General features: G+C 56.3%; 1 protein-coding gene and 1 pseudogene across 1 annotated transcript; one reads left to right on the top strand and one right to left on the bottom strand.

Annotated features, from left to right (window-relative positions):
• Positions 1-23549, bottom strand: part of LOC142596361 (uncharacterized) — a 488757-nt pseudogene that overhangs the window by 239651 nt on the left and 225557 nt on the right.
• Positions 18608-22044, top strand: ZBTB45 (zinc finger and BTB domain containing 45). The gene is made up of 2 exons (XM_075725487.1): positions 18608-19622; positions 21689-22044. Exons 1-2 carry the CDS (start codon positions 18608-18610, stop codon positions 22042-22044), a joined length of 1371 nt encoding a protein of 456 aa, XP_075581602.1.

Here is a 23549-nt window from a genome sequence, read left to right as displayed (position 1 = left end):
CGTCCCCGCGGCCACCGCGGCCACCTGCTCCCCCAGCGCCCGCCCCGCCGCCTCGCTGGCCAGCGCCTGCGGGGACAGGGGACACGGGGCGTGGGGACAGGGGGACAGGGGACACGGGGCGTGGGGACATGGGGACAGGGGACAGGGGACACGGGGCGTGGGGACATGAGGCATGGGGACATGAGGCATGGGGATGTGGGCACACGGGGACACAAGGACATGGGAACATGGGGACAGGGGGACACAGTGACATGGGGTGTGGGGACACAGGGACATGGGGATAAGGGGCATGGGGACATGCGGACACGGGGACATGGGGCATGGGGACACAAGGACACGGGACATGGGGACACAGGGACACAAGGACATGGGGACATGGAGCATGGGGACACAGGGACACGGGGCATGGGGACACAAGGACACGGGACATGGGGACACAGGGACACAAGGACATGGGGACATGGAGCATGGGGACACAGGGACACGGGGCATGGGGACATGGGGACACAAGCACATGGGGACATGGGGACACAGGGACACAAGGACACGGGGCATGGGGACATGGGGACACGAGGTGCAGGGACATGGAGCATGGGGACATGGAGTGTGGGGACGTGGGACATGGGGACACAGGGACATGGGGTGTGGGGACGTGGGGACACAGGAACACGGGCATTGGGACATGGGCACATGGGGGCAGGTGACTTGGGGGGACACAGGGACGTGGGGCAGGGGGACGTGAAGACATGGGGGGACATGGGGACACGAGGGGACACGGGGACATGGGTGGATGTGGAGGCTTGGGGTCACGAGGTGACACGGGGTGACATGGGGTGCCATGGGGTGACACAGGGTGCCATGGGGTGACACGGGGTTCCATGGCGTGACACGGGGTGCCATGGGGTGACACAGGGTGACACGGGGTGACACGGGGTGCCATGAGGTGACACGGGATGACACGCCTCTGCACCACCCTTCCCCCCCACACCTGGCCAGGGAGCCCATGGGAGCCACACATGTGACGTCACCCCCCCATGATGTCACCCCCCTCTGATGTCACCCGTGGGTGACGTCACCCCACCTGCAGGTGGTAGCGCTCCCCCCGCAGCTGCTGCTCCTCCACCTCCGCCAGCAGCACCCGCAGGCGCCGGCCTGCTGCCCGCGCCGCCCGGCCCAGCGCCGCCCGCGCCCTGCACCCATGGGTGCCCCACGTCACCCACGGCACCCACGGGGTGACCCACGGCACCCATGGCACCCATGGGGTGACCCATGGCACCCGCTGCCCGGCCCAGCACCGCCCACGCCCTGCACCCACGGGTGCCCCACGGCACCCACGGCACCCACGGCACCCACGGGGCGACCCACGGCACCCGCTGCCTGGCCCAGTGCTGCCCGCGTGCTGCACCCACGGGTGCCCCGGGTCACCTGGGGGGGCCCCATGGGACCTGCTGTCACCCCACGGCACGTGTGGGTGCCCCACATCACCCCACAGCACCCACAGGGTGCCCCACAGCATCCAGCAGCACCCATGGGAAAGCCATGGGGGATACCCTGGGGACACTGGGGGAACAGTGGGACAAACCTGGGGCCACCTTGTGCCACCCTGGGGCCACCCTGGGCCACCCTGGGTCACCCTGGACCACCCTGGACCACCCTGGGACCATCTCGGACCACCCAGGAGCCCCCGGGCCCCCGGCTCACCCGGCCTCGCGGTGCAGGAGCTCCTGGAGGTGCAGGCAGCGGGCGCGCAGGGTGGCCTCGACGGGGCCCGGGGGCACCCTGGGGTGCTGCAGCCGCCCCCGCAGCACCCGCTGCTCCTGCTCCAGCCGGGCCCGCGCCCCCGCCGCCTCCCGCGCCTGCGCCCCCGCCGCCGCCAGCGCCCGCCGCAGCTCCTCCACCTGCACCCAAGGGTGGCACCCGCGGGGGGTCAGCACCCAGCCCGGCGGCACCCGCAGCACCCACGCAGCACCCACAGCACCCATAAGTGCACCCACAGCACACACAGCACCCAAACCTGCACCCACAGCACCCACGCAGCACCCACAGCACCCATAAGTGCACCCACAGCACACACAGCTGCACCCACAGCACCCACAGCACCCACACCTGCATACACAGCACCCACACAGCACCCACAGCACACAAACCTGCACCCACAGCTGCACCCACAGCACCCAAACCTGCACCCACAGCATTCACAGCACCCAAAAGTGCACCCACAGCACCCACAGCTGCACCCACACCTGCACCCACAGCACCCACAAGTGCACCCACAGCACCCACAGCTGCACCCACAGCTGCACCCACAGCACCCACAAGTGCACCCACAGCACCCACAGCTGCACCCACACCTGCACCCACAGCACCCACAAGTGCACCCATACCTGCACACAGCACCCAAAAGTGCACCCGTAGCACTCACACCTGCACACACAGCACCCAAAAGTGCACCCACAGCACACAACTGCACACACAGCTGCACCCACACCTGCACCCACAGCACCCAAAAGTGCACCCACACGGCACCCACAGCACCCACAGCACCCACACAGCACCCACAGCACCCACACAGCACCCACGACACCCACAGCACCCACAGCACCCACACAGCACCCATGACACCCACAGCACCCACAGCACCCGCAGCACCCACACAGCACCCACAGCAGCCATGGCACCCATGGCACTCACAGCACCCACAGCACCTGCAGCACCCACAGCACCCACGGCACCCACGGCACCTGCGGCACCCACACCGCACCCAGAGCAGCACCCATAGGTGCACCCCATTGATACAAAAATTCGCAGATACTATTCTTCAAAGTCCGAACCTCTCCATAGGAGGAAACGGAGTATTCAGAAAGTTCCCGAAATAAAACTCAATAGCAACAAATTTACTATTAAGCAGGCATCCTTTATTGCAGCGCTGGGCAGCACTGGGGATCGTTCCACCAGGAGTGCTCCAACGATTTGGCAAACTTCCAGAGATTTTATACTATCAAGTTATACATATTCATAGGATTTCTAAGAATTCATCTACATAAACATGAGATCATTATCATATGCAAATGTCCAATCCGCATGCATAATCACCCTCTTTGGAGGTCTTCAGGGGTCCTCTGGTGGTCTCCAATAGTCTTCTTCACTTGTCCGCTAGTTGAACTTTTGGGCTTCCTTTGTCCATTTATGGTCCTTGAATGAGCTCATCAGTCCTTTGGCCTTGGAATGCCACGAGACCAGCTCCTTGAGTGCTCATCTCAGCACGGGGGTCCTGAGTCTGTGCTATCGGTGCTTTACACAGGAAGCCTAACGAGCTTGCTCAGGGTCTGTTTTTAATCGTGCCAGACAAGGAGTCACCTTCTTGGAAATATCTGTCTCAGCAGATAACTAAAACTACCTGAGTTAGGTATTGTCAGAGGTTTAGCCCTTTCATTCCCCCCTTTTCTTTAAACTTTGTAAATTCCTTTACAAAGTTTCTAAATTTTCATATTTCATTATCTTAGGCAAAGCCCAAACTCTTATGGCCAGTTTCTTTAGCTTATACCACAAAAGGCAATTGACAACTGTTAGTATTATAACAAACACTAACAATATCAAAAGCGGGTGAACTAAAATATTCAAAGTTTTCTCTGCAGAGGGTGAGTATCCTGAAAAGATATCCCACCAGTGATGGGCGGTATCAGATTCAATTTGACTAGACAGTCCAACAAGTTTGTCTTTAGTTATTACCATTTTAATGACAGATTCTGCTAGTGTCTTGTTTCTTTTTCTTAAATGTTCTTGAAGTTCTTGAGACTGGTTTAAGATCTCATTTAGTTTTCTCAGTAATAAACTTGCATGGCTTAATTTTAGGCTCTCATAATGCCAAAACATTGCTACTTGTTCTTCTGTATATGCAAAGAACGAATACGTTTGGCCACGCCAAGTTAAATGGGTTATATTCTTAAGGCATCCTATGAATGGGGTGGTCACGTTGTATTCTTCAACTACTGATCGATTGTTAGTCACTAAACATACATATCTAGCATTAACTTCTACAAACATTTCAAATACATTAGGAGACAGGATTGTCCATTTACAATTGTTAATAGAATGTTCTAACAAGCAGGGTTCATATAATTGAGACTGTTGTCCACACAAAATGCCGTCAGAGGTGGTTTCACAAAGATCCAAATCATATGTTTTATTATCATTCCCAATATACTTCCCTTGGAATTCTGGTAACCAATATTCTAGGCTCTCTTGACTCGAGAAGAGTGTTGGCAGAATTAAGAATTTACACATTATTTCAGGGTTGGTTACATTATAATATATTAATTTTCCTGCACATCATCTATCACAACACTGTACAAATTGTGAAAATGCTTTTACCCAGTGTTTAGGGTGGACCCATTGTCCAAACAATTTTCTCCACATAAACTCATTATTACTCATCAAGTAGGACTGTACTTTATTCTTTTGTTCCAATTGCCACATAACTTGTAGGGTACAAACAGTCCAATCCATAAAAGTTGTCAGATTTTTAAGTGATTGTAGCTGGGCAATTATACTTTTATTAAAGAGATTCAAGGACTCTTTATCATATTTTAAAGTTTGCATCTGAGGATTAAAGGTGGTTGGCATCCATTCAGCCTGAATCTTGATGGCTTGAGTTACATCAAATCCGGCTGCTCCAACTTTGTTCCTTAAAGTTTCGAGGTCTACTGAGTTTAGGAGTCCTATTCCAGTTCCTACGCCTCCAAGTAAAGTGTCATACCAAGCTCGTTTTGCTCTACAGGGAGGCGTAGCTGGAAAGGAAACATTAAAGAACAACATATGTTTTTGCCTTATCTTTGCTACCTTCTTACAAGTGGATGGTAACCTAATTATTTGGTCTTGCTTCACAATGGGTCGTGGATTCAACAATGTTAAGGAGGCCCCCACTCCAGCAGTTCTATTAACACTTCCATTTGTACACATTAGTGTATCCCAGTTACCTGTTTTCCAAGTCTGTGTCTCACTTATGAGGGGGTTATTTTGAAGAAAACACTTCTTCATTTGCAATGGAGGCCCTATGCCTTTGATGACACAACATTTTAAGGTGACATTCGTTATTACAGTGACATTGGTTAAATTTGAACATAATACAAAGGTCATTCCGTGCCATCCTGTCAATTTATCACTCCTAGTATAGGGTTTCCATAGAGAGCAGTTTTCAGCAAAAAGAACCAATGTCTCAGCGTTATTTCCCCAAATCCACTGAAAACCATCAACAGATTCATCTTTTTTTTCTAGTGGCCAGCTGGGAGTAAATGCACTTAGCAATTCTAGACAAAAGCATAGCAATATTAATGTTAATTTCGGACTAGCCTTATAGATGTGGGTCCCATGCGTTGGGACTTCCATAGTCCATCAGGCGCCTTTTTAATTCTCGAATAGTGGATCCAAGCAACGTGCCTCTCAAGCTTGACTGCAGTGTAGGTTGTGAGCAGAACTTGAAAAGGGCCACTCCACTTCTCTTCGAGAGGATCACCTGAAATGTTTTTAACATAAACGCAATCTCCAGGTTTGAACAAATGTACTGGGGAATCTAAACCCCAAGCTCAGGTAGATATCACTAATCCATTTACTTTTTGTAACTGTTTCCCCAATGCAATCATATACCGTTGTAAATTAATTTCTCCCACCTGAGTGAGATCTTGCCCCTGATACCTAGTTTGAAATGGTCTCCCAAATAGAATTTCAAATGGACTCAATTTTTCCTTAGTTCTTGGTTTGACTCGGAGCCTTAGTAATGCAATAGGGAGGGCTTGGTCCCATCTTAAATTGGTTTCCTGACAAATTTTACTCAATTGTGTCTTTATTAAATGATTCATCTTTTCTACTTGCCCACTTGCTTGCGGACGATAAGCTGTGTGTAATTTCCAACTAGTTTCTAAAAGTCTGCTAACTTGTTGAACTACTTGTGACACAAAGTGTGGTCCCCTATCAGAGGAGATCACTTCTGGCACTCCAAATCTAGGAATAACTTCTTTCAGTAGAATTTTTGTTACTTCTCGGGCTTTATTTGTTCTGCAAGGGAAAGCTTCAGGCCACCCAGAAAAGGTATCAGTTAATATTAATAGATACCTATACCCCCCTTTTCTAGGGAGCTCCGAAAAATCTATTTGCCAATTTTGACCTGGAGCGTTCCCTTTATCAATACTTCCAAATTTTACACAATTCTCTACCTTGGGATTATTCTTCAAGCATATTTCACATCTATTAACCACAGTTTTTACAGTTTGAAGCAGATTTCTGGCTACTATTTGCTTAGTGAGGGAATTACACAAAGCTTCAGTTCCCCAATGAGTTTTGTCATGTTCTGTTTTTACCAATTTCCATAATATTCTAAAGGGAACTATTATTCTGTTATCTTTCAACCTTGCCCACCTTGATGGGCAAATTTCAGCCTTTAAATCAGTAATTAATTTCTGATCCTTTTCATCATATTCAACTACCTCAGGTAGTGGCAAAGATTTTTCAGGAATTAGACTTAATGTCTCACCTTGTTCCGCAGCTTGCCTTGCCTTATGATCAGCCAATTTATTTCCCACAGTGTTACCTCTCTGATGTCCTTTGCAGTGCATAATCACTACAGCTGACGGAAGCTGTACAGCATCTAAAAGTCGCAAAATTATATCAGCGTGTTTTATGACTTTTCCTTGAGCGGTTAAAAGTCCTCGCTCCTTCCAAATTGCCCCATGGGCATGAACTACACCAAAGGCATATTTTGAATCTGTCCAGATATTCACTCGCAATCCTTCAGCAAGCTCTAACGCCCTTACTAGAGCAACTATTTCAGCTCGTTGTGCAGATGTGCCCTTAGGGAGTGACTTCGCTTCCACCACTTGGTCTGTGGTGGTCACAGCATATCCTGCCATTCGAACTCCATTCTTTACAAAACTGCTCCCATCGGTACACCAGGTGTGGTCAGCTTCTTCTAGTGGCTCCTCCTTCAAGTCAGGCCTACTCGCGTACACAGTCTCAATGGTTTCTATGCAATCATGCGCGACAGCCTCCATTTCCTGTTTATTGGTTAAAAAGGAAGCAGGATTGATAACAGTAGATGTGACAATTTCTACATCATCTTGTTCTATCAAAACTGCTTGATATTTCAAGAATCTTGATGGCGAGAGCCAGTGTCCCCCCTTTTGTTCTAAAACGGAGGTTACAGTGTGGGAAGCGTGCACAATCATCTTCTGCCCCAACGTGAATTTTCGGGCTTCCTGGATGATCAAGACAACGGCAGCCACTGCCCGAAGACATCCTGGCCATCCTTTGCTTACTTCATCCAATTGTTTGGAGAAGTACGCTACAGCTCGTTTATAAGGACCCATCCTCTGGGCCAGAATTCCCAAAGCCACTCCTTGACTTTCATAAGAGAACAGCCAGAAGGGCTTCGTTACGTCGGGCAGGCCCAAAGCTGCAGCCCTCATTAATTCCAATTTCAGTTCTTTGAATGCCCTCTTGGCCTCATCAGTCCATATTAATTGTATCTGGCTGTTTTTCAGCAGTTCATATAGAGGTTTAACCAAAAGTCCATAGTTATATATCCATAATCTGCACCAACCTGTCATTCCCAGAAATGTTCGAAGTTCTTTTACCGTAGTCGGTTCTGGAGTCCTGCAAATGGCTTCCTTTCGGTCATTCCCGAGCTGTCTCTGTCCCTTAGAAATCACGAATCCCAGGTATATTACTTCCTTTTTCAAGATCTGGGCTTTCTGTAATGAGACTCGATAACCCCTTAGTCCAAGAAAATTTAATAAGCTCACAGTCCATTCTTTACATTCTTCATCCTTTTCAGTGGCTATTAAAATATCATCCACATACTGTAAAATGGTACCTTTTCCTGGAGGCCTTTCCCAGGTCTCTAATTCCTTAGCTAATTGATTTCCAAAGATCGTGGGGCTATTTTTAAATCCTTGAGGTAACACTGTCCAGGTTAGTTGGGTTTTTCGTCCTGAATCAGGGTTTTCCCATTCAAAGGCAAATAAATTGCAGCTCTCAGGGGCCAAGGTGAGGCAAAAGAATGCATCTTTCAGATCTAGTACTGTGAACCATTCATATGTTTCTTTTAAACTAGTTAATAAAGTGTATGGGTTTGCCACTACTGGGTGTAAATCTTCAACTATCTTATTTATTGCCCGCAGGTCTTGTACCGATCGATAGGCTTTGCCATCAGGCTTTTTGATAGGCAAAATAGGAGTCTTATACTCTGAAGAGCATTCAATCAATAATCCAAATCTTATAAATTCTTCTATAATGCTTTTCACTCCTTGCCTGTCTTCCAATTTCAAGGGATATTGTTTTACCTTAACAGGTCATGCTCCCTCTTTGAGTTTAACAACAATTAATTCTGCATTTTTAGCCTTTCCCGGTATTCCCGAGGCCCATACTCCTGGGTATACCTGGTCTTTTATTTCTTGTATAATTTCTTCTTCTTTAGCTGGGGGTTCAGTGAGAGCTAGACTTAGAATTTCTATGTGCTTTTCTTCTGGTATTTTAAAAACAATTTCTCCCCTGTTAAATTTTATTTCAGCATTTAATTGTTCTAATAAGTCTCTTCCCAAAAGTGGTCTAGGAGCTTCGGGCAGGTAAAGAAATTTATGAATCCCTACACTCTTCCCAATTCTGAATTTTAAGGGTTTCAAAAAGAAAGCCTTCTCAACCTGTCCTGTTGCTCCCACAATATTAACATTTTGCCTACTTACGGGCAATAAATTTTGATTTAATACTGAAAACGCAGCACCTGTATCTACTAGAAATTCTATAGGTTTTTCTTCTTTCCCCAGCTGTACTCTTACCAAGGGCTCTGCTAGGGAAGATTCCCCTGGTCCCCGTCAATCTTCTCCCATGTTGGCAACTTTCACCACTTTGCCCACTCTTGGGCAATCCTTTTTCCAATGCCCCGTTTGTTTACAGTAAGCACACTGGTTTCTTAAGAGGGGCTGATTTCCTTTGGGTGGGGCACTTACACCCCTTCTCATGGCTCCTCCTCCCTTAGTATTGTTTCCCGAGGAGTTCCAAGAGGGTGGTGTCCGACCCCCTGTGGTGCGCAAGGCAGCCGCTGTAGCGTTAGCAATTGTTTTGCCCATTATTCTCTCTTTCTGACTATCTTTGTTCGATACACTTGCCAAGCAGTCTCCAGCAATTTCTCTAAATCTCTCACATCTGTTCCTTGCACCTTCTGTAACTTTCTCCTAATATCATAAGCAATCCATTCCCTGTACCAAAACCAGAGCCTGTACTTCACTAAACACCACATCCAACATTGCATCCACATCCTCCCAATCAGGGTCCTGAGTTTTCACAATCAATTCAAATCCTTTAGCAACCTTTTCGGGATCATCCCGATAATTCTTTCCAATAACTCGCCAGCTGTCCAAGTCTGCTAAAGTAAAAGGCACTTTAATTCTAACAGGTCCTCCCACTCCCACTGCCTGCCTTACTGGAGCCTGTACAATAGGTCCCACTTTACTCCGAGTTCTGGCAGTGATGGGTGAAAATCCGATATTAGTTTCTTCCCTGACTCGTGCCTCTGATTCTTCACCCCCGACAGCACCAGCATCTCCCTCCCAACCACCTTCTCTCTCTAGCGGAGGCAAATAATCCTCCAGCCTTTCATTCTGTGGGCCAACTTTTAATCATCTCTGTCCAATGCTACACGCCGAGCAACACCTCTTTAATTCTTTCCCCTGCCTATTTTTCTCTCCTTCTATCGCCAGAACCATAGGGTCCTGGGGTGCTAGATTAATTCCACATTCTTTCTGCCATTCGGGGTGATTTCGCAAAGTGAAAAACATATCTGCATAAACCACTTCATCCCATTTTCTCTCTCGTCTTAGAAATAACATAAGTTGCAACAAAGTATTATACTCTAAAGTTCCGTTAAAAGGCCATTTTCGCTATCATCCAACTTATATAAAGGCCACCACTGATTACAATATTTTATCAAGGTTTTACGATTCACATTCCCTCCAGATGGCCCCCCAATATCTTTCCAGTGAGCTAAAATGCAGCCCAAAGGGCTCTTTTTCAGAACTCCGCCTTGTTGGTTCCTCATTCTAAAGTTTATATAACACAAGGACAAGGACAGAGACTGGGACACAAACAACACACACAACTAACAATTACTGTCATAGATACAATAACAAATGTCGACATAGGACGATCAGAGATTTTCAAATATGTGCGCACCAAACTTAGAACTATATGACCCACGCGTATGTAAACCGAAATCAAATACAAATGCACAAACAGACGACCGTACCAATCAAATGGTCAATACAACCATGCAATGTGGTAACCAAGTGATTAATACAAATCATATATGCAATTGTATGCCACCCTGCGGGGTTCTCACGAACCGCGACTTACAAGTAGCTCCAAATGACCGGTCAAAACAGAAAAAACCAAAAAGAAGAGGTTTAGCCCTTTCACCATGTCCTCATGAGTGCCCCACGTCCCCCACCCACCCCGCTGCGCATCCCCCATAGGTGCCCCACGCCCTCCCCACACGTGCACCCCCACACACGCACCCCCTTGTCCCCCCATAGGTGCCCCTACAGGCACACCCCCCCCAAGTGTCCCCCCGTGCCTATAGGTGCCCCCCCCCCCCCCCAGGTGCCCCCCTGTGCCCATAGGTGCCCCCACACCCCCAGGTGCCCCCCCGTGCCCATAGGTGCCCCCCCACACTCCCAGGTGCCCCCCCCACGACCATAGGTGCCCCCCACCCCCCTAGGTGCCCCCCCGCACCCATAGGTGCCCCCATAGGTTCCCCCTGACATCTCCCATAGGTGCCCTCAGATCCCTCCCCCCCCCACATCTCCCCATGCATCCCCTCCCTTGTGCCCCCAGGTGCCCCCCCATAGGTGCCCCCACGCCCCCCATAGGTGCCCCCATAGGTTCTTCCCCCATCCCCCATACGTCCCCCCTATACATCCTGCCATCCACGAGCGGCCCCCGTGCCCCCTCACCCCCCTCAGCCTCCCTCCGGGTGCCCCCCGCACCCCCCCCCCGGTGCCCCCATAGGTGCCCCCCCTATGTCCCCCCCCGGTGCCCCCATAGGTGCCCCCCCTATGTCCCCCCCCGGTGCCCCCATAGGTGCCCCCTATGTCCCCCATAGGTGCCTGACCTGGGCCTGCCGCTGCTGCAGCCGCTGCTCCAGTGCCCGGTTGTGCCCCCGCAGCCCCGCCAGCGCCACCCGCAGCCCCCCGGGGGCCCGGCCCCCCCTGCACCCACAGCCACTATAGGGGCTGCGGGGGGCTGGGGACCGCGGGGGGTATGGGGGACATCGGGGGTACAGGGGACACGGGGGGGGCTATAGGGGACATGGGGGGTACAGGGGACACGGGGGGGGCTATAGGGGACCCGGGGGGGTACAGGGGACACGGGGGGGGCTATAGGGGACACGGGGGGGTACAGGGGACAGGCCATGGGGGCTATAGGGGACCCTGGGGGGGGGCTATAGGGGACCTGGGGCGGTACAGGGGACAGGCCATGGGGGCTATAGGGGGCACGGGGGGGGGTACAGGGGACACGGGGGGGTACAGGGGAGAGGCCATGGGGGCTATAGGGGACAGCATAGGAGCTATAGGGGACACACCCTGGGGGCTATAGGGGACGCACTGTGGGGGCTATAGGGGATGTGCCGCGTGGGCTATAGGGGACACCCCATAGGGGCTATAGGGGTCTCAGCATGCAGGCTGTAGGGGACACCCCAAAAGGGGCTATAGGGGACACCCATAGGTGCTATAGGGGACACCCCATAGGGGCTATAGGGGTCTCATCATGCAGGCTGTAGGGGACACCCATAGGGGCTATAAGGGACACCCATAGGGGCTATAGGTGTCTCAGCATGCAGGCTGTAGGGGACACCCATAGGGGCTATAGGGGACACCCATAGGGGCTGTAGGGGACATCCTATAGGGGACACGGGGTGGGGGTGCCCTATGGAGGAAAGCTACAGGTCTGTGGGCGTGGCCAGGGAGTGGGCGTGGGCAGGGAGGGGCGGGCACTTACACGGGGCTGGGTGGGCGGGGCACGCGGGCGGCCACGTCATCGCACTCCTGCTCCGCGCACCGCCGGGCGTGCCGGGCCGACGTCACCGCCTGGGGAGGGGCTGGGATGGACACGCCCCCCGGGAAGTCCCGCCCAGCACCCCCAGACCCACGGCCATAGCCCCGCCCCCACGTGCCTGTAGCCCCGCCCCGTTGTTCCTGAGCCCCGCCCCGTGCCTGTTATCCCCGCCCCTCTGAACTTAGCCCCGCCCACGTGCCCGAGAGCCCCGTCCCTGGTCTTGCGTAGCCCCGCCCCAATTCCCCTAGCCCCGCCCTCTCCCCGCCCACCCGCGTGGCCCCGCCCACCCGCGTGGCCCCGCCCACCTGCCGCAGCTGCTCCGGCTCCGCCTCCCTGCCGCGCCGCCGTGACTCCGCCTCCTGCGCCCGGAGCTCCGCCCCCGCCCGGGCCGCGCGTGCGACCTCCAGCTCCGCCCACAGCAGGTGCCCCGCCTCCTGGGGGCGGGGCTGAGTGAGGGCGACGCCCCTGGAGGTGGAAAGGCCACACCCACCCCCGGCCCCGCCCCCAGCCCAGGCACCAACCCCTCTCCCCGATCCCGAAGCTCCGCCCACCCTCTGGATGTCCCACCCACTCCCCAAGCCCCGCCTTCTTCCCAGGCCACACCCCCTCTAGCCACGCTCCCTTTTAGCCCCACCCCTCTCCTGCTCCACCTCGGCCACGCCCCTGCCCTGACACCGACCCTGCCACAGGCTCCGCCCTTTCTCAGGCCCCGCCCCCGCCCTGGCCCCGCCCACCTGCTGCTGGCGCAGGCGCTCACAGGCCCAGTCTCGTGCCCGGCAGGCTCCGCCCACCCGGGCCTGGGCTCCGCCCACCGCTGTCTCCAGCGCCCGCAGGGCCCCGCCCGCTGCCAGGCTCCGCCCCCGCTCCTCCGCCAGGCTCCGCCCCAGCGCCGCCACCTGCCGGGGGCGGGGACCAGCTGTGAGTGACAGCCCCGTGCCCCGCCTCCGGGCCCCGCCCCAAGGGTGACGGATGACTGACAGCCCCATGCTCCACCCCCGTGGGGATGGACAGCCCATGCCCCGCCCACCAGCGTCATTGACACCCCCGTGCCCCGCCCACCAGCGTCATTGACACCCCCATGCCCCGCCCAGCAGGATGATGGACAGCCCCATGCTTCACCCATTGGGATGATGGGCAGCCCCATGCCCCGCCCACCAGGGTGATTGATACCCATGCCCCGCCCACCATGATGATGGACACCCCATGCCCCACCCACCAGGCTGATGGACACCCCATGCCCCGCCCATCGGGGGTGATGGACACCCCCACGCCCCGCCCCCACCAGGCCTGCCCCAGAGCCGCGGGGGGAGGTAGGCTGTGACTGACAGGTGCTGGCCACGCCCCTCGCACCAGGCCCCGCCCACCTGGCTGCTGAGGTCACGCAGCTCCTCCTCCAGGTCCTGCCGGTGCTGGGGGGGGGCAGACACCGGGCTTGGGCAGCGGGGGGGGCGCGGGGGACCCAGCGTGCGGGGGCACCGGGGCTGTGCCATGGGGGGGCACCCGCGTCCCCTCGGGGGGAGCAGCTGGGGGGGAGGGGACGCCCGGGTCCCTTCGGACGGCGGGGGGAGGGGCCGAGGGCTCCCGCAGGCCCGGGCTCCCTTTCCCCGCCCCCTGCCCTCACCCCAGCCCCGGGTCTGGCCCGGGGCCCGCGGGGCCGGGGCAGGGGGAGCCGCACGCCTGGGACCCCTGGGTGGGGGCTCCCCCGAATGCCTGGATCCTCCCCGCCCCCAGACCCCTGGGTCCCCCCCCATTGGGGTTGAGGCTTCCCCGCACGCCTGGGTGCCCCCCGGACGCCTGGGTGCCCCCCGAATTAGGGTTGAGGCTTCCCCGCGCGCCTGGGTGCCCCCCGGACGCCTGGGTGCCCCCCGAATTAGGGTTGAGGCTTCCCCGGACACCTGGGTGCCCCCTGGACGCCTGGGTGCCCCCCGAATTAGGGTTGAGGCTTCCCCGCACGCCTGGGTGCCCCCCGCACACCGGGGTGCCCCCCGAATTAGGGTTGAGGCTTCCCCGCACGCCTGGGTGCCCCCCGCGCGCCTGGGTCCCACTCACCTGCGCCAGCCTCGTGGGTCCCCCGTCACCCTCATCCACCATGGCTCAAACCGGGGGGGCCCTGGAGCAGCAGGCAGCGTGGGGAGACCCTACAATAACACCCCCCCAAACAGCAGCAGCCCGGGCGCCTGGGTCCCCCCGACAGCTCCGGATGGACTCGGGTGATGGGGTCCCTTTGGGGGGTGTCAGATGGGGTGGGGGTGCCCGGACGCCTGGGTCCCCTCACCTGCTGCGGGTCCGTCCCTGTGATGCCGAGCCCAGGACCGTGGGACCCAGGTGCCCGGGGACCAGGAACTCCCTGGGCCACCCACGCCGCGGGCACGGGAGGACCCAGGCGCCCGGGCACCTCCTCCCCCAGGCTCTACCCACGGGGCCCGGAGCCCGCCCACCCCCCGGGCACCCAGATGTCCGGGGAGATCAGTTCAGCTCCACCAGCTCCCACCTTGGGCGTCACCACCCGCCCTCGCCGGAGGGGCCCAGGCGTCCGGGCACCTCCCTCGGGAACCCAGCCAGCTGGGCATCTCCCCCTGGGCACCCAGGAATTCCCCCGAAGGGACGTAGGTGTTGGGATATTCCCTGGATGGTGGGAATCGCAGTGATGTCATACCACCATCTGTGATGTCACAGTGCCGGCTGTGATGCCATAGAGGGAAAGCCCAGGCAGGGAGGGGCCAGGGGGATGGGTGAGGCTGTGGGAGCAGCAGTGATGTCATGGTGGTGGGTGTGGCATCACCGGGAGCGGAGGGCGCAGCAGTGATGTCACTGCTGGGTTTCTATGACTGACCAGCACCCCCATGGGAGGGGGAGGCCCAGGGGGGTCGGGGGGACCTTCGTGGTGGGTACACGGGGGATCATCGGGTCCTACAAATGGCCGTCCCTGAGGTAATCTGTACAGAGTGGTGTCAGCATGGGTCAAAATGGGGAAACACGGAGTGACATGGGTCAACACAGGTCAACATGGCTCACCACAGGTCAACATGGGTCAACAGGGATCAACACGGGTTAGCACAAATCAACACAGGTCAACACAGACTGACATGGGTCAACACTGGTCTACATGGGTCAAAATGGAGCAACAGACAGTGACATGGGTCAACACAGATCAACATGGATCAACATGGGCCAACAACATGGACCATCAGAGATCAGCACGGGTCAGCATGGGTCAATACAGAGCAACATGGGACAAGTCAGCCCCCACGGGGATCAACAGCAACACGGGCCAGCAGGGATCAGCGCAGGTCAACATGGGTCAACATGGATCAACATGGATCAATGTGGGTCAATACATGGGTCAACACAGGTCATCAAACACAGGTCAACATGGGTCAATACAGACTGACGTGGGTCAACACAGAGTGACATGGGCCAACACAGGCCAACACAGGTCAAAAACCATGGGTCAACACAGATCAACACTGGATCAACATGGGTCAACACAGGTCTGCATGGGTCATAATGGAGCAACACAGAGTGACGTAGGTCAGCATAGATCAACATGGATCAATGTGGGTCAACACATGGGTCAACAAACATGGGTCAACCAGACTGACTGTTGTGGTTTAGCCCCAGCCAGCAACTCAGCACTCGCAGCCGCCCGCTCACTCCCCCTACCCCAGTGGGCTGGGGGAGAGAATTGGAGGAGTAAGAGTGAAAAAAACACTCCTGGGTTGAGAGAAGAACAGTTTAATCATTGAAATAAGGTAAATAATAATAATAACAACAACAATATAATAATGATAATAATAATAACAGTATACAAAGCAAGTGATGCACAATGCAATTGCTCACCACCCGACGACCGATACCCAGACAGTTCCCGAGCAGCGATCGCTGCTCCCCGGCCAACCCCCCCCCCCCCCAGTTTATATACTGAGCATGACATCACATGGTATGGAATAGCCTTTGGTCAGTTTGGATCAACTGTTCTGGCTGTGTCCCCTCCCAGTTTCTTGTGTGCCTGGCAGAGCATGGGAAGCTGAAAAGTCCTTGACTAGCATAAGCAGTACCCAGCAACAACTAAAAACATCAGCGTGTTATCAGCATTCTTCTCCTACTAAATCCAAACCACAGCACTGTGCCTGCTGCTAGGAAGAAAATGAACTCTATCCCAGCCGAAACCAGGACACGGACACAGGCCAACATGGAGTGACACAGGTCAACATGGGCCAACACGGGTCAACATGGGTCAACATCACCCCACCACATGGGACAGCCACAAGTACTGGGTTGCAGAGGGTGGAGCTCTGACACAGCCATGATGTCATCACGAGGCAATGAACTATGTCAGAGACAGAAGGGAGTCAACATGAGAATTCACGCCACACCAGGGCCAGGAAGTGACATCACCAGTGGGCAAGAAGTGACATCACTCACAGAGCAGGATGATTATGCCTGACAGGTCAATCTCTGATGTCACCAGAGGCCCAGGAAATGACATCATCAACTTACCAGGATGTGTGACAGGCCCAGTCCAAGCAGTGGCATCATCACTGGATGAGGAAGTGATGTCACTGCTGGATGCAGGGCATGAAGTGACATCGGGGCAGACCAGGAGGTGCCACCGCACTCCTGGCAGGCTGTGACATCACCAGCAGACCAACTGCCCCAAGGGGGTGCTATAGGGGCGGGGCAGTTTGGCCCTATGGGGTCTATAGGGGATCCCTGGGCCCAGGGAGATCCCTATGGGGTCTATAGGTGATCCTAGCCCTATAGGGATCCCGGGGGGGTTGTGTGTCTATAGGTGATCCTAGCCCTGTAGTGATCCCCCATGGGGATCTATAGGCGGATTTATAGGGGGATCCTGGCCCTAAAAGGATCCCCAAATCATCCAGGCCTTATGCAGTCTATAGGGAGTCCATCTGTAGGGATCCCTGTGGAGATCTATAGGGCATCACGGCCCCATGATGAACCCTATGGGCATTTATAGGTTCTCCAGACCCTGCGGGGGTCCCCAGGGGTGTCTATAGGGGATCCAGACCCTGTATGGATCAGCATGGGGATCTATAAGTGATTGAGGCCCCATAGGGGTCTACAGAGGGTCCAGGCCCTGTGGGGATCCCTATGGGGAGCTACAGGGCACCTGGGCCCTATAGAGATGCCTATGGGGATCTATAAGTCATCCAGGATCTATAGGGGTCTTAGGGATCCCTCTGGGGGGTCTATAGAGGACCATGACCCTATGGGGGTCCTTCTGGGGGTCAATACAGGATTGTGGCCTTATGGGGTATCTGCAGGAGTCTATAGGGGATCCCAGCCCTACGGAGAGCTATGGAGCTCTATAGGGGATCCCAGCCCTATGGGGGACCCTATGGGGGTCTATAGAGCTTCAGACCCTATGGGGGTCCCGATGTGGGTCTATGAGGGACTGCAGCCCAATGGAGGTCCCGATGGGCATCTATAGGGATCGCAGCCCTATGGGGGTCTATAGAGCGTCAAACCCTATGGGGGTCTGTCCCTACGGGAGTCTATAGAGCTTCAGACCCTATGGGGGTCCCGATGTGGGTCTATAGGGGACTGCAGCCCAGTGGGGGTCCCGATGGGCATCTATAGGGATCCCAGCCCTGTGGGGGTACCTATGGAGGTCTACAGGCATCCCTACACTATGGGGGTCCTGACGGAGGTCTATAGGGGCTCCCAACCCTAGGGCGCTCCCTATGGGGTCTACAGGGTGCCGTGGCACTACGGGGTCCCCACGGGGGTCCCTGTGGGGGTCCCTCGGGGCCCGCGGCCCGGCAGAGCCCCCGCAAGGCTGGGGGCGGCGGGCAGCCCTCGCCACATCCCCCTCCGCGCTCCCCGCTCACTTCCGCTCCGGCCCCGCCGGCTGCGCGGCCCCGGAAGTGACGCGCAGAGCTGCCGGAAGCGGCGGCGGAGGCGCTTCCGGGTGCGGGGGCCGGCGGCGGTTCCGGCGGGCGCGGAGGTGAGTGCGGCCCCGCCCCCGCCCCGCCCCCGGGCCCCTGGGGGGGGGGGGGTGTCCCCGGGTGCCGCCACACCCCGTGACGCCCCGTGAGGTGTCCCCAAGCTCCCCTGATGTCATCAGCGCCGTCCCCAGCGCCCGGTGACGTCCCACAAAGTGTCCCCGGGCCCCTGATGACGTCCTGGCGGCTTCCCCACCCCACGTTGATGTCCCCAGCCCCCGGTGACACCCACCGGGCGTCCCCAGCCCCCAGTGACGTCCCCTGAGGTGTCCCCGGCCCCTGTCAATGTCCCCAGCGCTGGTGACATCACGTAGGGCGTCCCCAGCCCTGGTGACATCACATAGGGCGTCCCCAGCCCCTGGTGACATCCCATGAGGTGTCCCCAGGCCCTGGTGACACCCTGGTGGCTTCTCCACCCCACGCTGATGTCCCCAGCCCTGGTCACACCCCATATGATGTCCCCAAACCCTGTTGCTCTTCCCTCAGGTACCTCCAGACCTCACTGACGACCCCAGTCGCCGCCGGCGCCCGTCCCCGCGGCCATGGCGGAGGCGGTCCACTACATCCACCTCCAGAACTTCAGCCGTTCGCTGCTGGAGACCCTCAATGGGCAACGGTTGGGCGGCCACTTCTGCGACGTGACGGTTCGCATCCGTGAGGCCACGCTACGGGCCCACCGCTGCGTCCTGGCCGCCGGCAGCCCCTTCTTCCATGACAAGCTGCTGTTGGGTCACTCGGCCATCGAGGTGCCACCCGTCGTCCCCAGCGGAGCCGTGCGGCAGCTGGTGGAGTTCATGTACAGCGGCTGCTTGGTGGTGGCCCAGTCGGAAGCTCTGCAGATCCTCACTGCCGCTTCCATCCTCCAGATCAAGACGGTCATCGACGAGTGCACCCAGATCATCTCCCAGAGCCGCGGTCCCAAGGCACTGCCCCCCACCCGCCCGCCTCGCCCCGAGGCCGTCCCGGTGCCCACTGACCCTCGCCACAAGCCCCTGCCGGTGCCGGCACCGCCACCGCCAGAGCCTGACATCCGCTTCGGTCCAGCCGAGCCGGCGCCGAGCTGCCACAGCCGCAAGCAGCGCCAACCGCTGCGGCTCCAGCTGCCGGTCAAGGAGGAGGAAGAGGAGGAGGAGGAAGGCAGGGGCTCCACCGCCGCTGGTGAGGAAGGCTTCACCCCCCTACCCTTCGCTGCCGAGGAGCCCCCATTTTTTGGCGCCCCCGAGGTCTTCACCGACGCCTTCCTGCCCCCCTGGCCCGGCGAGGATGGGGGCAAGTTCGGACCCGACTGCAGCCTGGAGGCGCTGGGCCGGGCACCAGCGTTCGGGGCCAAGGCGGCGACGGGGGGCAACGGTTTTGGCTTCGCGCCGCCACTGCCGCCACCACCACTCTACGAGGGAGGTGTGGAGGGGGGGCTGAGCGGTGGCGGCGTCCCCCCGGCCCCAGAGGTGCCGCAGCCCGGGCCCTCGCGCTGCCCCGAGCCCTCCTACCAGTGCAGCCACTGCCAGAAGACCTTCAGCTCCCGCAAGAACTACACCAAACACATGTTCATCCACTCTGGTGAGGGGACGCGGTGCAGGGGACATGGGGCTCACCCGGCTCCCCGGGGGACTGCAGGGCCGGAGCGGGTTCCTTGTGTGGGACGCAATGGGGACGGTGAGGGCGGGGGGAGGTGGGGAGATAGGGATGGGGCAGTGAGGGAGCAGGGACATTGGGAGACAGGGATAGGGACGTGGGATGGGGGTGTGGAGGGATGGGGACAGGGATGTAACGGGGACCCACATTGACCTGTGTTGACCTGTGTCATTCCACGTCAATCCGTGTTGACACACGTTGCTCTGTGTTGATCCATGTTGACGTGTGTTGCTCCATGTGATCAGTGTTGACCTGTGTCACTCTGTGTTGACCCGTGTCACTATGTGGTGACCCACGTCAGCCTGGGTTGACCCGTGTTGATCATTGTTGGTCCATGCCGATCTACATTGGTCCATGCCGATCTATGTTGACCCATGCCGATCAAGTGTTGACCTGCGCTGACCCGTGTCACTCCTTGTCAATCCATGCTGACACACATTGCTCCATGTTGATCAGGGTTGACCTGTGTCCGTGTGTTGACTCATGTTGACCCATGTCACTATGTGGTGACCCACATCAGTCTGTGTTGACCCATGTTGATCTAGTGTTGATCCATGTTTGTTGCCCCATGTTGATCCCCATTGACCCATGTTGACCTGTGCTAACCAGTGTTGACCCATGTTGACCTGTGTTGATCCATGTTAAACCCTATTGATCTATGTTGAATCCTGTTGATCTATGTTGACCCATGTCAATCTGTGTTGCTCCATTTTGACCCATGCAGACCTGTGCTGATCCATGATGTCCCATGTGTTGATCCATGTTGATCCAATGTTGACCTGTGTTCACCCATGTTGACCTGTGTTCACCAATTTTGACCCATGTTGATCAGTGTTGACCCATGCCAATCTGTGTTGACCCATCTGGATCCGTGTTGCTTTGTTAATCTGGTGACCCATGTTGATCTGTGTTGCTCCATGCTGACCTGTGTTGATCTCAGCACACGAAGGACATGGAGCCGTTGGAGCGGGTCAAGAGGAGGGCCACAAAAATGATGCGAAGGCTGGAGCCCCTCTCCTACGAGGCCAAGCTGAGGGAGTTGGGGTTGTTAAGCCTGGAGAAGAGAAGGCTGCGGGGAGACCTTCTTGTGGCCTTTCAGTGCTTCAGGGGGGCCTATGGGAAGGAAGGGGGCAATCATTTTAGCAAGGCCTGTTGTGACAGAACAAGGAATAAGAGATTTAAACTGAAGAGGAATAGATTTAGACTCATATAAGAAGTTTTTTACAGTGAGGGTGGTGAGGCACTGGCACAGGTTGCCCAGAGAGGTGGTGGAGGCCCCATGCCTAGAAACATTCCAGGTCAGGTTGGACGGGGCTCTGAGCAACCTGATCTGGTTAAAGCTGTCCCTGCTCACTGCAGGGGGGTTGGGCTAGATGGCCTCTAAAGGTCCCTTCCGACCCAAAGCATTCCATGATTCTGTGATCTTGTTGACCCATATTGCTCTGTGTTGCTCCATTTTGACCCACGTTGAAATGCTGACCTGTGCTGACCCATGTTGATCCATGTTCACCTGCGTGAACTATGTTGACCTGTGTTGGGCTGCATTGACCTGTGTTGATCTGTGTTGACCTGTGTTGGTTCATGTTCACCCATGTCGCTCCATGTTACTTGTGTTGACCCACGATGACCTGTATTGACCCACACTGACCTGTGTTGACCCATGTTGACCTTCATCGGTGCACACCCCTCCCTTTTGACCCATGTTGATTCATTGACTGGGTTGAGCTATGTTGACTCATTGACCCATGTCACACCGTGTTAACCTGTATTGACCCATTAACTTGTGTTGCTCCATGTTGACCCATATTGATCCATGTTGACCCATATTGACCCATGTTGACCCATATTGATCCATGCTGACCCCTGTCAACCTGTGTTGCTCCATGTTGACCTATATTGATCCGTGTTGACCCATGTTGATCCCGGTTGACCCACATCAATGCACATTGACCCATATTGATACAAGTTGACCCACGGTTTTCTCTCTGTAGGCGAGAAGCCCCACCAGTGCTCCATCTGCTGGCGCTCCTTCTCACTCCGTGACTACCTGCTGAAGCACATGGTGACCCACACGGGCGTCCGTGCCTTCCAGTGCGGCGTCTGCTGCAAACGCTTCACCCAGAAGAGCTCCCTCAACGTCCACATGCGCACCCACCGCCCCGAGCGCTTCCAGTGCCGCCTCTGCACCAAGGGCTTCTCCCACCGCACCCTCCTCGAGCGCCATGCTGCTGCCACCCACCCCGTGCCACCGCCGGGGCCACCGCCGGGGCCGCCACCTCCTGAAGCCGGGCTGGCAACGTGGCCAGGCACTGAGGCTGCAGGTGCTGGCCCCACTCACACGGCGTGAGGGTGGCCCAGGAGGGTCTCTGTCACGCCTGAACTGCCTAGGGGGTGGGCTTTAGGGCTCCCCCGTGCCTGCGGATGAGCCCCTGGGGCTGTCTGAGCACCCCAGGGTGAAACCTGGAGCACTTTGACCCCACCCCAGCCATGGATTTGATGCCCTGGATGGACAGGCAGAGGGAGATGGGGTCTGTCCCGCTTGTGCCCTCCCGGCGACGTGGTTTCCGCCCCCCCACACTGCAGTGGTGGGGGTGGTTAAACAGACTTGGCAGCGCCGGCGGGTGGTGAAAATCAACACGTGGGTTTTAAGGACCGTTTTAGTGCCGTTATTGTGATTTTCTTCCCTAAAAATTCCCCCCCTCCTCGCTGCTTGCCCACGTGACATCTCACCTACTGAATGGTGGGTGCCAGCTGTGGGCACGTGGCCACCACAGAAGGGCCATGGTAGCCATTGGCCATGTCACAGGGCCTCCCCACGTCTTTGTGATGATGACGGGTGCCAGCGGGACCAAACTATGTCCCTGTAGCCACCATGGAAGTGCTGTGGTAGCTGCTGGCCACGTCATGAGGCCTCCCCAAGTCTTTTTGATGATGGCGGGTGCCAACAGGACCAAACTACATCCCCGTGGCCACCACAGATGAGTTGTAGTAGCCATTGGACCATGTCATGGGTCCTTCCCAAGTCTTTGTGTCCACCTTCAGCCCCAGTGCCATCTCTTTTTCCCCAAGTGGCTTCTCCATGAGCCAAAGGGAGACACCAGTGAGGCAAACCCGTGTCCCCATTGGCTATGTCATGGGCCCTCCTCAAGTCTTTGTGTTGACAGTGGGCACCAGTGGGGCCAAACCACATCTCTGTGGCCACCACAGAAGGGCTGTAGTAGCCACTGGCTATGTCATGGACCCTTCACAAGTCCTGGCATTGATAATGGGCACCAAAAAGGCCAAACCATATCCCCATGGCTACCACAGAAGGGCTGTGGTAGCTGTTGGCCACATCTTGAGTCCTCCCCAAGTCTTCGTGTCCAGGTTTGTCCCCAGTCCCATGTCTTTTTGCCTACCCAGGTTCCCCACAAGCCAACAATGGGCATTGATGGAGCCAAACCATGTCCCCATGGCCACCATTCTGGGCCAGAGTCATTGGCCACACCACGGGTCCTCCCCAAGGCTTTACATTGACGTGAGCACCAACTGGGCCAAACTACATCCCCGTGGCCACCACAGAAGGGCTGTAGCGGCCACTGGCCATGTCATGGCTTTTTCTGGAGTCTTTGGGTTGATGATGGGTGCCAATAGGGCCAACCCACGGGCACATGACCATCACAGAACAGCTGTAACAACCACTGGACACATCATGAATCTTCCTGAAGTCCTTGTATTGATGATGGGTGCCAACAGGGCCAAACCATGTTCCCATGGCCACCACAGAACGGCTGTAGCAGCCACTGACCATGTCATGGATCCTCCATGAATCCTTCTGTTGACGATGGGCACCAGCAGATCAAATCACATCCC

The sequence above is a fragment of the Pelecanus crispus genome, chromosome 31 (assembly GCF_030463565.1).
Source record: "Pelecanus crispus isolate bPelCri1 chromosome 31, bPelCri1.pri, whole genome shotgun sequence".
Taxonomy (NCBI): Eukaryota; Metazoa; Chordata; class Aves; order Pelecaniformes; family Pelecanidae; genus Pelecanus; species Pelecanus crispus.
Note: the sequence above shows the minus strand (reverse complement) of the source record. Positions and strands in the feature narration are given on the sequence as shown.

What these genes read in the sequence shown, in the direction of transcription:
- ZBTB45 (XM_075725487.1), top strand. Translation starts at nt 18,608, where the DNA reads ATGGCGGAGGCGGTCCACTACATCCACCTCCAGAACTTCAGCCGTTCG. An exon ending in ACACATGTTCATCCACTCTG is followed by an intron (nt 19,623 to 21,688) that starts GTGAGGGGACGC and finishes TTCTCTCTGTAG; the next exon opens with GCGAGAAGCCCCACCAGTGC.